This window comes from Xiphophorus hellerii, chromosome 2, assembly GCF_003331165.1.
Source record: "Xiphophorus hellerii strain 12219 chromosome 2, Xiphophorus_hellerii-4.1, whole genome shotgun sequence".
Lineage (NCBI taxonomy): Eukaryota > Metazoa > Chordata > Actinopteri > Cyprinodontiformes > Poeciliidae > Xiphophorus > Xiphophorus hellerii.
Window position 1 is genome coordinate 4,121,082 of NC_045673.1, and position 17,286 is coordinate 4,138,367.

General features: G+C 40.2%; 1 protein-coding gene across 1 annotated transcript in view; it reads right to left on the reverse strand.

Annotated features, from left to right (window-relative positions):
- Positions 1-17,286, reverse strand: part of zfpm1 (zinc finger protein, FOG family member 1) — a 117,064-nt gene that overhangs the window by 52,615 nt on the left and 47,163 nt on the right. The window contains exons 2-3 of the mRNA XM_032580858.1: positions 8,860-9,006; positions 1,614-1,751 (exon numbers count right to left, since the gene is read on the reverse strand). Of these exons, the coding sequence (XP_032436749.1) occupies positions 1,614-1,751; positions 8,860-9,006 (285 nt within the window). The remainder of the gene's footprint in view (positions 1-1,613; positions 1,752-8,859; positions 9,007-17,286) is intronic.

The window sequence follows — 17,286 nt, forward strand, 5'->3', positions numbered from 1 at the left end:
AAAATGAAGGAGCTGAAAGCTTTACGTTTGTTCTGAAATATAAAATACTAATGCTCAGAGCTGACAGTATTACAGCAGCAGATTCAAATATGCAACCTGGAAAGAGAAAAACAAGAGGGGAAGGAAAGAAGGAAGGATACAAAGACATAAGGAGGGGGAAATAAAAGATACAAGAAAGGAAAGAATGAATAAACTCCAATAAGGAAGTGTAAAAGGAAGGAAACCCACAAGTAAATGTGAAAAACACAATGAAGGGAAAAAAGAACAAGGAAGAAATGGAAGCAAAATACATGGAAACAAAGGAATCAAGGACTCCCACTGGCCTAGTCAAAGTCCAGAAGGTAACATGCAGGTTTTAATGGGGAGCAATGAAGTGAAGCATCGCTGAAAGGAAGACCGTCCACCACAAAGTGTTCTGGTAGAAACTGTTTTAAACATGTTGATGGTTTTCAAGTTTTAGGTGAATTCACACCAGCCATGTTTAGTCGGGTTTAATCAAAGCCCGGTTCGTTTAGGGAAACTAAAAAAAGCAAACTCTGGCCCGCCTAAAAACCTTGGTTTTAATTTGGTTGAAGTGAACTCTGGTGTGGTTCGAATGCGAATGTGAACACAAAGCGGACCGGAGAGCGCTCCAGAAGCAGGAAGTGGACTACAACTTCCTGCAGGGCATTCTGGGTAAATACAACCAAAACAATACTAGGATTTCTAGTACTTATTTCCAGTGATATGATCTAGTACAATTAGACAAAGAATATCTGGTAAGATTTTGTGTTTTTACAGTGCAGTTTGGTGGATCGCAGTGTGGAAGCGAACTGCACTTTGAAAGCAATCAGATGTGAAAACAACCTTAGATTATCAAACTGAAAATATAAATTTAATTAAAATACAGTTTGTAACCCTACCCTTCTCCGGGTCAGGGGGGGTGTCCTGCCCCAAGTGGAGGAGTTTAAGTATCTCGGGATCTTGTTCACGAATGGGGGAAGAAGGGAGCGGGAGATCGACAGGCGGATTGGCGCAGCGTCTGCTGTCAAGCGGGCGCTGTACCGGTCCGTCGTGGTGAAGAGAGAGCTGAGCCAAAAAGCGAAGCTCTCGATTTACCGGTCGATCTACGTTCCCACCCTCATCTATGGTCATGAGCTTTGGGTCATGACCGAAAGAACGAGATCGCGGATACAAGCGGCCGAAATGGGTTTTCTCCGTAGGGTGGCTGGGCTCTCCCTTAGAGATAGGGTGAGAAGCTCAGTCATCCGGGAGGGACTCAGAGTAGAGCCGCTGCTCCTTCACATCGAGAGGAGCCAGTTGAGGTGGCTCGGGCATCTGGTCAGGATGCCTCCTAGACGCCTCCCTGGTGAGGTGTTCCGGGCACGTCCCACCGGGAGGAGGCCCCGGGGAAGACCCAGGACACGCTGGAGGGACTATGTCTCTCGGCTGGCCTGGGAACGCCTCGGGATTCCCCCGGAGGAGCTAGAAGAAGTGGCTGGGGAGAGGGAAGTCTGGGCCTCCCTTCTGAAGCTGCTACCCCCGCGACCCGACCTCGGATAAGCGGAAGAAGATGGATGGATGGATGGATGGACAGTTTGTAACCATGATTGTACCAGTGTGGTGACTCTCACCTGGACCTCTCCACTGTAACACTTCGTCCTCTTCCTCCACTGCCTCCTCCTCCTCGCCGCCGCTCTGCATAGCAGCCAGCTCCTCCCCTTCACCATCGTCATCGTCGGGTCCTCCTCCTGAGTCCTGCATCCCTGACTCTGGAAACACAAAGAGCTCCAGTTGAATCAAACACCCAACTGAATCTGAGCATACAGGTCAAACCCCAGAGTGTGTGTGTGTGTGTGCGTGTGGGGGTGTGTGTGTGTGTGTGTATTCCTCCTTTCTGCTCATCAAAGGCAGCAGTGAAATCTTACCAGGTATTTTGGGTCCAGTCCATAATGCAAATATCTAGGACTGTCACAATAATAATAATATTTGCATGATTTATCGTTTTTCTACTAAAAACTGGATGATAAAAATCTTCAGTCCTGTGATTTGGTCTCAACTAAACGGATTTTTGAAGGACAACTTCGTTTACAGAGGGTTCATAATTCATTTAATTTGTTGTTTCTGTTGTTTTGTTTAATTAATTTTGGCTATTTGAAATTTCTTCCGGTGTCAAATGTTCATTAGAATTTAATATTTATTGATCTTTGATAATGTGTTCTTGCATTATTATTATGCTATTATCATTATATTACTTGATAAAGGTATAAAAAAACAATATTATTGTTTATCGCAGTAACTTCTGAGACAATTTGTCGTCCAGTAAAATTTGTTACAAATATCTAAGAATACTTAAAATAAGATGAAACTTACTCACAAGTAACTTATTATAAGTATAAAGTAGTTAGTTTTAAGTTAATGATTCCTTAATATTGATGAAAACGTTTTAGCTCCACTGGCAGATTATTTCTAGAATCGGAAAAAATATCTTAATTGTAGTGAAACTTGTATTTATTAAGGACTTATTTACATAAAACAGGTGTGTCCAAAGTGTGGCTCGGGGGCCATTTGTGGCCCCTGGAGTGATTTTGTGTGGTCTTCAACTGCATCTCAAGAATGACACAAATTAGCCCTGAAAGTTGCAGATGCAAACCTTTTATTTTTAATCAGGGTAAAAATATAACCAATTTGGTTTTCTAACAATAGAAAATGTAAAGTACAACACAAAGTATTTGTATTTTTACAACCAAGCTTTTAACTGAAAAAAGAGCTTTACTGTGCCTAAATCAGCTTTTATTTAATTTATTAAACTTTAATAAATATAGCAAGTGTGTAGAAGTGTACACTTGCTACATTATATTGTTATAATAAAATCTTTAACTGCTTGATTTTTATTTTAGTCTATTATTTATTTATTATTTTACTATCAAACATCATAAATTAAACATTAATAAAAAAGTCTGACGTGTAACGATGGAACCTGACAAAACCTGATGTTTCAATTTGTTTGACTGAGTTCACATTTTTCTGGCTCGCCAGTACTTTTGACTTGGTGATTTTGGCCAAAAGTTTGAACACCCTGACTTAAAACAGGCTCATACATGCAACTTTTTAGTTGCATGTAAGTTAGTTTTGTCTTATTTCACAGATATTTGCACTAGAAACTTGACCAATTGTGTTTTTGCGGTGTGTGCTCTCCACTCGTTCCTCTTTTTGTCTGCTTTTCTCTCCCGTTCCTTCCCTGCATGAAGCAGGTCTTGTGCAACGTTCCCTCCTCTAATCTTTCCATCTGCTTCGCTTCCTGCCGTCCCACCGTCACCTTCAGGAGAAACTGAGGCGGCCTGTGTTACGCTAATCAGCTCTGATATCCCTGTCATTGATCGAGCTGATTAGCCAGCCTCTTGCTGCCTGATCAAAGACATCATGGGCATGCTGGGTTCAGAATATCAGGCTGTGTGTGGGTGTGTGTATGTGTGTGTGACATATATAAACCCTGAACTTTGCCTGGTGGTATCAGTGAGTCCATCAGACCTCCGGGCCTCTCTCTATTAGCACAAGTCATGATTCGTTAGATTAGATTGATAGTTGCATCATTGCATATCACGATATCTGACCGGGGATCTGTCTTACGACATCATCAGGCCAAAGGTCAGCTGACTGCATGGAACTGGGTCTGACACGTCAGGATTAGCCTCCTTAATAATGATAACCGGCTGAACGTCTGGAGCCCATCGGTTTTATTTATTTGCAGTTTTTCTGGTTGCTTTTTCTCTAAATTTCGGTCCAGGACCATTTCAGAGGAATATTACAATCACTTAACTTTGAGTTATGAGTCATTAAGGCAAAAAAAAAAAAAAGCTCCTAAGATTGTCAACACAACAAACCTTAGCAAAGAACCAATTTTAGATTGGATCTTTAGGTGTTGCTACCAACAGGATGTTAGAAAAATAAAGTTTAGCACCATTTATTTAGCCTGAGTCAACAAAACGTCACATTTGAGAACTTGGCAAAAAGTCAAAATTCAGCTAAAGAATGATTTCATTTTAGATCTGTCTGAATACGTGTCTTACTCGATAAACAACAATATATTTCTAAAACCGCTCATTGTTGAAGGTTTGTTTGTTCATCTAACCTTAGATTAGGGTAAACTACGCTAAAATAATCTAATGGGAAGAAAGATTAGCTAAGATTGAACTCAGTTGATGTCATTTATAAAATGAAAGGCTAAACTAAGTTATGTTAAGGTAAAACAAGCTTTGCTAAGCTAGACTAGACTAAACTGACCTTAATTATGTATAGTAGGTCAAACTGTACTAAGGTAAACTTAGCGGAAGTGGGCTTCAAACAAAAATAAGGTAAAATAAACTAACTTAAGATAGGAAAAACTGAAATAAACACAAACGTGTCCTAATTTAGCTTAGCTTTCGTTATTTTCATTTATCTTGACACAGCATACCTAGTTATGCTTAACCTAGCCTAGTTTTACTGACTGGCAGATTATTTCACTTATAACACAGGAAAATGTCTTGTTATAAGTGAAATTACAATAATTCGCTAATAAAACTAGAACTTTTTCATCAATATTTATGAATTATTGACTTAAAACAAGATTATGTGTCTTTCTAAAAAGTGACTTATGAGTTAGTTTTGTCTTAATTCAAGTGTACGATATTTGCCTAGAAACTAGACCAAAATTATTGTGTTGTGTTTTTGCAGTGTACCAACCTAACATGTTTTTGGTTGACTGACTGAATAAGGATGTTTTTGAAAACTTGTCATCCGAGCTGAAAAAACTTAAATCTGAGTCCTAATCATCTCCGCCATTCTGAAAACTCCAGACTTTAACTTCCTCCTTTCTCCTCTTCCCCCAAATCCCGCCCAATCTGCGGCCCCCGCCCCGATAATGCTGCAGCCGTGTGCACAAAGGCCATGTTTACCCTTGCATTCCCGCTCCGATAAACAGCGATAGCGCCCGATCGATACGGGCCATAAACGCCCCGTGACGCCTTCGCGCTCCGTCGTTATTAACGAAAGAGTTGAGAGGCCGCTTTAAAAAAAAACGAAGACATCCAGTTTCACGTCACGTCCACTTTCCAACCATTTCAAATCCTCACACAAGCTGTACTGTACACACACGCGCACACCCACCCCCACACACACACACACGCACACCGACACACACACCCACACACCCCTTGCCTAAACAGTGCCATTATTTTCAGCTATAAATCACATTGAATGGCACATTGATTTTATCCTGCAGGGGCTGCAGCACGAGGGGAGCTGCAGACACAGTTATTGCGTTTAATATTATCAATATTATCTCCCATATCATCTGAGACAGGGAGGCAGGTATCAGGAGGAGTCGACAGACACTTTTCTGCCAACTCCCACCCCCCCTTTTCTTCGCCCTCCCTCCTCTTCCTCCCCCCTCAGCGAAGCAGTTTCCATCAATCTGATAAGCTGAACTTCCCCTGTCACACCTGCAGGGCAAAGTCACCCAGCATTCTCTCGCCTCCCAACTCCGACAGCCCTCCGACTTCATCCTTTGTGTGCTTGAATGTTTCCTTTCTGCTACATGCTAAATGGTCCAGTCGCATGCAGCCCCCTCTGACCTGGTTCCGGTTCTACGCAACACGGGTCAGATCCACCAACAGGGCTTTCTAAACAGCATCCCAGATACTTTTTGTGACGTTGCTTCCTATTGTTCTGTGTTGTTCCAGTTATTCTCGCCGTTTGCATCTGGCGACTCCTATAAGAGGCGAAGATGTGTTATTGGTTTTATGTGGCTGTCAGGAGTCGAGTCGTATCGTTTTTAACAATCTGAAGCTGAAACAGCAGAAAACAGTGGATACCAAAGGAGAGGCAGCAACAACGGTTGATATTTTAGTTTGAATAAAATGCATGGATCACTTTTTTCAAAGTCTGTGAACAGGTTTAGTCTGTATTTATTGAAAAATGTTTGGAAAAGGAAGAAAAATATCAAATTCCGCTGAACTAAAATGGAATCATTGATCTTTAATATTTGTGCTATTAATTATGACAACACTACTTTTTAAGTTTCATAGATAAAACAACTAACATCCCAGCTGGTTGACAAACATTCAGTTGCTACCACACATCTATAACAAAAACTGGATGAAAAGTCTTCAGTTTGATGCTTTGGTCTCAAACGACCCTTTTGTTGAAGGACAGTTTTGTTCACAGAAGGTTCACAATTCATTTCATTTGTTGTTTCTAAAATGTCTTCCAGTTTCAGTGTTAAATGTTCATTAGTATTTAATATTTGTTGATCTTTGAGAATGTGTTCTCGTGCTATTATGCCATTATCTTTGTATTACCTGAAAATGGTCTCAAAACAATAATAGCATCGTTTATCACAATAACTTCTGGGACGATTTATCATCCAGAAACATTTGGTATCATGACAGGCCTAATCCTGTTAACCTGGTTCACGTTTTTAAAAGTCATTGCAGCTGCAAAGTTGCAAAAATTATTTCCACCACAAGTGAGAATTACTCAAACGAATCAATAAAAGCCCAAAATTAAAAGATGGAAACTTCTTCTGATTGGTTGGTGGAGCAACAAACTGAAAACAAAAACGGTCCACAGCGGACATCAAACAAATCAGTTTGGGGAGTTTTATACATTTTAATAAATAAAAACCCAAAGCAATCGTCTCCACAGCGTGCAATAAAGACGTCATATTTTTATGTTTTAAAGCAAACAGTGCTCCTTTTGTTAAACCAACAGGCAGAGAGCTGTTAAATTACACGGACAGATACAAAGCAGCGAATCCTGACTGTGAAGAAATGACTGTTGCTGCTAATCCGGTGTACAGTCTTGAGCTGTTTATCACGATGAAACCCGAGATTACCGCCTCTGTCGTTTGTTCCTTTACGCCTCACGCACACTTTTTCTATCATCGCCGATCACACTCTGATGAAAAACTGCAAAAAGAAAAAAAAAAATCAGACAATAAAATATTTAAAAACTTCCCACTGATTGGCTCAGACGTTGGTACGACAATTAGAGGTCAGGAGGAGGTGACGTGCCGACTTATCGGGCCAGAAGTGGATTTTTATCACGTTTCCTGTGATGTATAAAAATGATTGTTTGAAGAAGAAGAAAAAAGGAACTTGTTGTTTTTGCAGATCGCTGCAACTGAAGAGCGATTCTGAGAAAAGAGAGGAAAAAAAAGAAAAGAAAAAAGAGAAGAAGAGACGTGCAGAACAGATGCTCCTTAATAAACGACGCTTTCGATGAACGTTAATAAACTGGCGGCGAGCGCTCAGGCCTCTTACTGCTAGAATGTGTTTTTCTTGCTAAAGTTATCAGGCTGGTTATCACTGTGTGTGTGGGTGTGTGTGTGTGTGTGTGTGTAGGCGTGGGGGGGTGCGTGTGTGTGTGTCGTCCAGATGGCGGATAACAGGCCCTGCCTTTATTAGCCAGCGCTGGCCTGATAACGACCTGGTATTGATCCCAGGTTGAAAGAGCAGGTTCGTCAAACATGGCTGATTTACAGAGAGCTGATAATGGCAGCGCTGGGCAACCGAGGAACCCCGGAGAGGAGAAAGAGGAGTAAATCAACACTGTGATGATGAAGGAGGTGTGTGTGTGTGTGTGTGTGTGTGAGGCCTAAACACATGCACAAACAGGGAAAAATGGACGCCAATTCGGTTTGCTATCAACAAACTGGCTCACATGTGAGGCATGCCTGAGTTCTCTCATCTTCTTCTTCTTCTCATTTAATCAGCACATAACCCACCGCTCACCTCAAAAGTGCGCACACACACACCCACACACGCCCACACACCCACACACACGTTGGGCTAATCTCTAATCTGGTCTCGATTAGCACCTGACCGAATTTCCATGGGTTTATCAAACCAAGCCAAACAGCAGACGGTTATCAGCCTCAGCCCCGAAAATTTCACAAGAGCAGGAATTTTTTTATTTTTTAGATTAAAAAAGAAACACAGCCGGGGAAATCTTGAATAAGTCAAAAGAATATGAGAGAAAACTCTGATATGACAAGGCAGGAGATGGTGATGGAGGTGGAGAGGTGGGGGGATTTGGGATAAGAGGGCGGACTAACCGGAGGCCGCGGAAATGATTTCTTCTTCTTCTTCTTGTTTTTTTTGTAAGAGATAAAAGAGTGACACGTGTGGAAGTCACAAGCTCATAACGGTGCGGCAGCCATTTTTCCCGCATCTCTGCAGAACGTCACAGGTCTGCTGACAGAATAACACGTCAACTCTGGGTGACTCGAGGATCGATGTGGAAATTAACGTCGGAAAGGAAACTGATGCACCGATCCGATATCAACATTGATTCAGTTTCTGTTTTAAATATCTGAAGTAAAACCAAACTGGTGGCGTGACCATTGCTCTACACCCCTTTGTTTTGTATTTTTAAGCAGCTGTGAGGCATCATAGTGAAACCTTAAACTGCTGCTGCGCATGTTACTCAACAGGTTGTTGCTAGGTAACCAAAGAATGAGTGGGTTGCTAGGTAACCAGAGAGCGAGTGAGTCAGTCGATTCCAACATTTCTTTTCTCGTTGTGAGAGGTTGAGCAGCTAAAGTCTTTCCTGTGCCTACATCTCCCAGAATGCTGTGCAGCTCTGGATCAGATATTACTTAACTGATTTATTATCGAGCTCTCAGCTCTATCTACAATGGATGGATGGATGGATGGATAAACAAATGGATGGACAGATAAACGGATGGATGGATGGATAAACGGATGGATGGATGGATAAACAAATGGATGGACAGATAAACGGATGGATGGATGGATAAACGGATGGATGGATGGACAGATAAACGGATGGATAAATGAATGGATGGATAAACGGATGGACGGACGGTCGTCTGACCTTCGTTGTAGAGCGCCGTGTACGATGGCGGGCTGCAGCTGTCTCCTTCTGCTGAATCCTCTGGATCCGAGGCTCCGCCCTCCTCGCCTGATAGGCTCGGCGTGTCCGCTGTGTTTTCCTCTCCGCCGTCCAGATCCCCATGGGAACCTGAGACCAAGAAAATAAGAGTAAAAAAATCATCCTTAGTCGTTTGATTAAGTTTTTTTCTTTTATCCGTTTGTGTAAAACTGATTGAGCTTCCTCATATAAATAACACCGTTGTTAAAACTGTTAGCCTTTTGGACTCTGGGTTTTATTTCTGTAACAGTCAATAGCACAACTGTGAATTTATCACTAAATTGTCACAATATTCTCTGATTTATTTAACATAATTTCTTGTAAAACGATTCAATCAACGCAATAATGTGACTCCTGTCACTCATCCTCGCACCCTTTCACTCAGTGGCAGCGGGAGAAAATGTCTGCAAAATCTTTACTAGTACAATTCTGCTACATTAATCATAAACTATGTATTTAGTAAACCAGAAGAAATCATACAGCAGTTTGCTAATTCTTTAGTGCTTCATTTTCAGCTAATGAAAACATGACCTTTAAAATTAGGATACTACATCAGACCAATACAAAAATGTGGGCTTAATGTAAAGTATGTTTAATACCTGCTTAAATGTCATTATTTTCAAAAAGTACTTTTAATCTGACAAACAAGACTAATGACGTATAATCTAATTTATTAAATACGACTGTATTGCATGCAGATTTGGCTCATGACATGAAACTTTTAAATCTCAGGGTACAGTGCTGGTTTAGTAGGTCTCCAACCAACCGATCTACCGAAATGCTACTGAACTAAGGTAGCATTTCCCAGTTCCCACTGGATAAATCATCTTTTAAATCTTTATTTCTGTGAACTCAGATTTGACAACACATCTGTACATTCTCAGCTTACTTTCCCTTACTCTCTTTTTTTTATTATTTAATTACCAAAGATTTGGGGGAAATGGCGACAAATATAACAATAGATCACAACTGAAGTGTAAAAGAACAAAAATTAGTTACAGTATAAAAAATTACAGTATAAGACACTTTTGGATTTTAATTGCAAATTAAATACATTTGCTTAATTTATTTATTGATTTAATACATATTTAATTCAGTAAGTTATTTTGCGTTTAGCTCAGCTATAAATTGTGACTGATCTGAAAACATTTTGTTTTCCCTAAAGCTCTGCAGTCCAGCATGACAAAGATGGATGCCTGTACTGTAAAGGGAACAAATTAAAGCCCTTAACACAGATATTTATATATATTTTAAATACAGTAATTCAGAAACAGGCTTCAGGATTGGACACGCTGAACGGTTTAATCCAGAAGATTAATAGCATGAAGCCGAAGGGAACCTCTGAGCCAAATGACAGTATACCTAAAATTACAGCTAAAAGAGTGATTAGTGCCGGGCTGATCGCTATCAATTACAGTCCCATAATCCCTGCTGACCAGAGTAATTATACAGTACTTTTGATCTATTTTAGCCTGTTTGAAGATTACATCCACAAAAAAAAAAAAGAAGAAGAAGAAGTCAGTTAATATGGATTTAAAGTGACTTTCATTAATGATGCGCTCTCTATAGGATGGATCTTTTAATGGTGCGCTAACAGATCCAATATCCTCCCATATTTACAGTCCAGGCCTGCACACACATTTACACACACACTCTCTGATGAAGATGATTTTTCTGAGTGAAACAAATCCCGACACAGATCCAGGATTTTTTATTTATTTTTCCAGTCCTCGATCCAGAACAGGTCGCAAATTAATTTCCAGGAGTCTGCGCAGACTGGCGGACCGGGCGAGCAAAGGGGAGGGGGTTAGCGGGTTGTTTCTAAAGCCGTGACTGGGGGGCGTATATATTTACAATGCTGGAACAAAAGGAGTCTATAATCTATACAAAGCACACAACAATACCCGTGAATAAAGCGGCTTGTAGAAAAAGGGAGAGGTAATATTTCTAATTCTGTTAATTTCACTTCCAAAGCAATTAAAAGCAGGCAGAGATAATGCCGGGAAACAATCGGCGGCTGACAAAGTGTTTCTGTCTTTGTAAATGAAACATCTTTAGGCTAATTTCAACTTCCACGCCTGCATGGTTCACTCTAATTTCAGATAAAAAAATTAACAGCAGATTTGGACCTTCATATAAAAAAAAGAGAGAGAGAAAAAGACAGAGAAGAGGAGAAAGAAAGAAAGAAAAAGATCGATTTGGTGTGGAAAATATTTTTAGAATTAGCTCCATGTCGTCCAAGCTTTTGCTCCATCTAATTTTCCGTATCTGGAAGGACATTTCCATACAATTAATTTCACTTTAATCAGAGTTGTACAAAGGGACTTCTGTGTGTAAAATTCCAATTATAAATCCTGTTCAAACTGGAAGTTTAAATTATGATTCCTCCCCTCGTTAGCGCTGCGGTTTAATGAATCAATCGCTGCATCGCTGCTTTTACACATCAAATGGTGTGGAAAACTCTCAGCTCCGCTTTCCGCCTCCTTTTATCCCGGCAGAAATATCTTCCCCTTTTCTTTTTTCCTCTTCCGGTGTCGGACAGTTGGCAGAAGGGCCTTTCGATAAGTGAGCCATGTTCTACTTCATTTACTAGTCTCAAACTTAAAGTCGTTAATTGCTACAGCAAGATATCCTAGAAAATTGGGACTGAACTCTTTCCAGAGATGGAGGAATAACAAGAAGACTTATTCCAAATGCGTCTCATCAATTAAACTGGGAATTATCCGGCTTTCCAGGATCTGAGAACACCTGGAGCTGTTCCTGTTCTGGAGCCAAGAAAACTTTCACAGGGTTTCTGCAGGTTTCAACAAATCAAATTTAAGCCTTTTATCTCCACAGAAATGTTCAAACTTCCTCCAGCCAACCGGTGATAAATTTGCACTTATTGATAGCAAAAAAAAAAGTTAGCTAGCTAGCAGGGGCATATTAGCAGTTAGCTAGAGCAATGAGGGCCAAAACTGGCAAATTGAAACTACAAAATCCATCAAACTAAAAATGCTACATTTTGGTTACTGTCATTTTTTTTACCTTTGTTTTTGTGTTTATGAAACTTTTATGAAATCTGTATTAAAGATCCAAAACTGGGGCGTGCTGTGGTGGCGCAGGAGGTTAGCACGCCCCAGTTTGGAGGTCTTAGTCCTCGACGCGGACGTCGCGGGTTCGACTCCCGGTCCCGGCGACCTTTGCCGCATGTCTTCCCCCCTCTCCTCACCCTCCTTCCTGTCTGCCTACTGTGGAAAAAATACGAGCCACTAGTGCCGCAAAAACTCTTCGGAGAAAAAAATGGGAAAAAAAAAAAGATCCAAAACTGGCTTATTTATTAAAAAAGAGACAATTTTATTATCAGTTGTTTTCTGTTTTGTTGGCCATATTTTTTTTACCATTCTTATTTGTGGAGAGGAGCCCAATAAAATAATTTCGAGGGCCACAAGTGGCCCCTGAGCCACATTTTGAACACCCCAGAGTCACGGAAAGCAATAAAGATGTCTGAGTGCGACTCAACGGTTTGCCTGACTGAAAACTCACACGGAAAAAAAAAACCCAGAATACACAAGACTTGAGGTCAATTTATGTTTTCAAACAAATTTCAAACATTTTATGGCCATAATTTTAGATAAATTAATGTAAGGCTTTTTAAGGATGTGTGGGCTCCCTGTTCAGTGTCTGCACAAAAAAACAATAATCAAAATATCTCCAGCTTGGACAGAGATTTCACTCCATCTCAGGTTCATATTAGCGCTGCACCAATATGAGATGAAACAAACTATATAATGAGTCAAAGTTCAGCATCTGTTTTTCCCAAACAATCATTTGGTTTGATAATTTGACACACTGGAGATTAACCAATCTGGCTTTTCCTGACTAATTTCAATTTCGGTTTTTCTTTGAGGTTTGGACTACAGGTTCTGAATTTTGACTGATCCTGATCATTTTTTTTCAAACTACAATGTATAACAGAGAAAAAAAAGGCACATCAGGTTCTTTTTTTGATGGAGATAACAGCTTAGAATCAAACAGAAAATCAAGAAATTCAAAGATTACGCCAAATTTACGCACCAAAGCCTTTATCTGATTTTATTAACTCAGAAAACTCCAGCAAAGCTGATTCAAAGTAGCTAAAGTTCTTAGTTATAGTGCATTTAATGAATTTTCAACACTATAAATTAACTGGTGATTTAAAAAATGTTTTATTTTTACACTGTAGCTCCAGTTCACAGGGTACAAGATTGGAAATTATTCATTTACATTCTTAGCAAAAGAGTGTTTTACCCCACTTCACCTTTCTCCTTAAGCCGCTCGCCTGACTGTGTGAAAAATACAAATCAAAACAAATCTTGAACTCCGAGTTTCAAAACATTCCAGTAGTCACACATTTAATTTTTTAAATGTGAACAATGTTTTACGTAGGATAAATGAGACATTTAGTGAGACATTCACTTTCAGCTCTAAAATGGAAGTGAACGAGAGCTTGGGTGTGTGACCTCTGTGCTCTGATTTAACAGAAAACCGAAAGTCCTACAGGAGTGGGAGCCACACTGAGTGAAAGTAGAGAAAAATACCAACGTTTTGATGTATAAACTGTATATGTGGGGTGGAAACTGGTGGCATAAAAAGACGTTTAAATAAAAAAGCGTCTGAACATTTCACTGGGTCAGAATCATCACGAAGCTGAACATTCTGGGGCAAAATCAGAAAATTTTAAAATATTTAAATTGTGATTTTGTAAAAACTACGAAAGTTATCAAAAATAAACTTTAATCCACACAACTTTCTGTGAGCTAATTAAAATTTGAACAGAGTTCCTACTGAGCTGTGGAGCTATGACCAGTTTTCCAACTGTAGTCTGTGCTACAAACATTAGCTTAAGGTTCATGTTTTTAGCAAGTTCCAAGCTATTGAGTGTCATTTGTGATCTTTTTTAAGCTCTGATAAGAAGCAACAAGCTGTAGATCATAAAGAGAGGAGAACGCATGCCAGTAGCAATAAATGTAAAACGGTTTCCACTGGCTTGCAGCTTAGCATCAGATTGAAATGTAATAATAATTCTATTTAATAAGGAATTGTTGAACTGAGAGGATGTGAAAATAAATGATTGATTCATGCAATGATCATGTTACATCACTGATTATATGACCAACACAGCAAAGACAGAAAATGTTACCAAGTCATTTTGATCCAGTTTCTAGAGCAAATATCTTTATTCATCTGAAATAAAACAAAACTAACTTAAAGGTAGCTTTTCATATAGGCTTGTTTTAAGTAAATAATTCCTGACTATTAATGAAAAACTACTAGTTCCACTGGCAGATTATTTAACTTATAACATGGGAAAATGTCTTGTTACAGTGGAACAGGTACGTTTTCATCAATATTAAGGAATTATTGGCTTAAAACAAGTCTATTTCTTGCTAAAAAGATACTTATGAGTTAGTTTGGTCTTATTTAAAGTGTACTAAGATATTTGCACTAGAAGTCAGACAGAATACTTGTTAAGATTTTGCGTTTTTGCAGTGAAATCAGCTGTTTTCAGCGTACGGTCACCGATATGGAGGGAAAACTGAAAAAGCTGAAAGAGTTCCTGAAGGCGACTCTTGATTTTTCTTCTTCTATGGTTTATTACAGCTACATGGAAGACAGGTGACAGACTGGTCCCACTCTACAAACTTGCTTATTCAATCCAAACCAGGTTTTAATTGGATGGAAATAGAAAACTGACCAACAAGCAGGATAAAGAATCAGCTGATAAATAAAAGACGAAAAATATTTTCAACAACAGATTTCTGTCATCTGGACATTCTCAGACGCTAAATGAAGCAGACTGGTGTATTTCAGGCAAACGGTTCCTTTAAGCTGAAGACGAGTAACTTCTGGCTCCGAGTTAACATGAATAAAATTCCCGTCCTCACAGAGATTAGACGGGAACAGATACGGAGCTACGGGAATACTAGAAAACTGGAGAGCAGCTGTCTGTCTCGGAGACGCGACGAGAGGCGGAACAAAGTGCTGCGGCTGATGAAGGAGCTGAAGATGCTGCTTTATTAACTCTGGGTCCACATCAAACCTGGAGCTTGGCTGATTAAACACAGAGACAAGGCACATCAAACCTGCACGCTCAACAAGCTGATTAAACAGACGGCAGCCGAGCCGCCGCGGCGGCGGCGCAGACAAGACATCAGACCTGCAGAGAGCTGCAGAAGAAGAATCACAGACTCCTGAAGAGAAACATGAAAAGAGCAAATTCAGAGAGAGAGAAAGGAGGCGAAGATGAGGAGGAGGATGGCACCTGACACAGAGTCAGGAGCTGGAGAGGAGCCACTTATTGATCAGAGTCACGAGGAAACGCTCCTCATCAACTTTACACTTTAAACATTTCCTTCAGCGCCGCAGCGATCGCATCGCCGATCCGTGACCGCCTCCAACGCTCAGACTAAACAAAGCAGCGGCGGCGGGTTCAACAGACATGAAAACAGGAATTTTCTGTTTCAACTTCCAAATGAAATCTGGGGAAATGGAGAAAATTAAACAGAGATATTTAATGAATGCCTGAGAAATGATTGGCTGAACGGTTGCAGGTTCAAATCTTGCTGCATCTTCAGCGGTTTAACCTGAAGCTTCACTTCATCACAGGAAGCCGCTTTGAAAAAGACCGAATGAAGGGAACCAAGCAGGAAATTTGATGTTTTCCTTTACATAAAAGCAGGTTTCCACAACTCAAGATTAAGACCATTATGAATGTAAATTAGCCTCAAAAGTCTCACAATTAGTAGACCGTACAAGATTAAATGTTCTGCTGAGACAAATTTAAGACATATGATTAATGTATTTAAAGCAAACTTAAGTTTTTTAAAATTTATTTTAGATATTTTAAGGCCACAAATGGAATTTAAGACCTCTAACTCCACAAAAATGTATGAACTTTGTCCCGCCAACTGGCAATAAATTTGCATTTATCCATTATAAATACAAAAAAAGCTAACTAGCTAGCAAGGACATGCTAGCAGTGAGTAACCTGGTAGCCTCCAAAGCCCAACAAATAATACATAAAGAATATCTGAGGTTAAATCGCCTGCCAAGACAAGAAATTTATGTATTTAAGGTTAACTTACTTTTTTAAAATGAATTCATGACAATTTAAGGCCTTAATTTTAGATACATGAATTTAAGACTTCCACTATTCTCCAGAAGAACCACTAAAGAAAATGACACAAAAACCTCTGAAAAAGATACAGAGTGCAACTTCCTTCTTCATGAAATGTAAACAAAAATGGAGTAGAGTCAGATTTTAGCAATTTTAAAATCTTTCTTTTGTCGTTGGTACAAATTACGAATAATTTCTCCCGCTAACACCAGGCTAGCATGTTTGTTTTGGTTGTATTTACCCAGAATGCTCTGCGCTGTAGTCTGCGGTTTCCGGTACAATTGGCGTTCACATATGCTTTCGAACCTCATCGGAGTTCACTTCAATCGAATCGAAACCGAGGTTTGCAGGCGGACCAGAATTAGCTTCAGAGTTCAATTACGCAATCGCGTCTCTCCAAACGAACCGGATTTCTAGGCAAACGAACTGGAGTTGGATTAAAGCGAACCAAACCGGGCTGGTGTGAATATAATGGAAAAATGGAAATCAATGGAAAAATGAGGCGCTAAGTAAAGAAGTAAAGCTCTTGCTGACTTTGAGAAGGCCGGACCTTCTGAGGCGGCGTGGCGTGGAGCGCAGCGTCCACAGAGAGCCGTTTACTGTGAAACTGAAACTAATGATGGGTGATAATTATCCTGCAGCAATGCACACATCAAAGGAATGAAAATAAATGTTTTAGAGGGAAATAAAGTGAAAAAGCTGCACTTTTTTCCTTCCTCTCTCTCTCTCTCTCTTCCTGACCGACTATCAATCATTCCTTCATATCCTCTCTTCCTCCTCTCTCCATTCCCCTCTGTCCTCTTCTCTCCTATCACTGGAGCTCTCACTCCATCACCTACCCTCCCTGTCTCCCCTTCATCCCTTTTTTTTTTGCCCCCCGCCCCCCGTGCTGCAGAAAGCGCGGTGACTGGGAGCGTCACTCTGCGCGGATAGCTGCGAGCCGTTGGCGGTTATCGGCTCCTGCAGACTCTCTCTGCCGGTCTGATCTGTCTCCTCTTCATTAAGCAAATACGCCGACGTGGAAATGAAAACATAATAGCTATTTGATTTCCAGAGAGATATTTTGCATATTGGTTCGGAGCTGATAGTGGAATTTCATCAAGTCGTTTTTTTTCTTCTTCTTCTTCTTCTTCTTCTTCTTCTTCTCCCTCTCCCGCCTCCTCCTCCTTCTCCTCTTCCTCTCTGCTTTAAAAACTGAATTACTGAGCTGGGCCGGCTTTCAGCTAAGATTT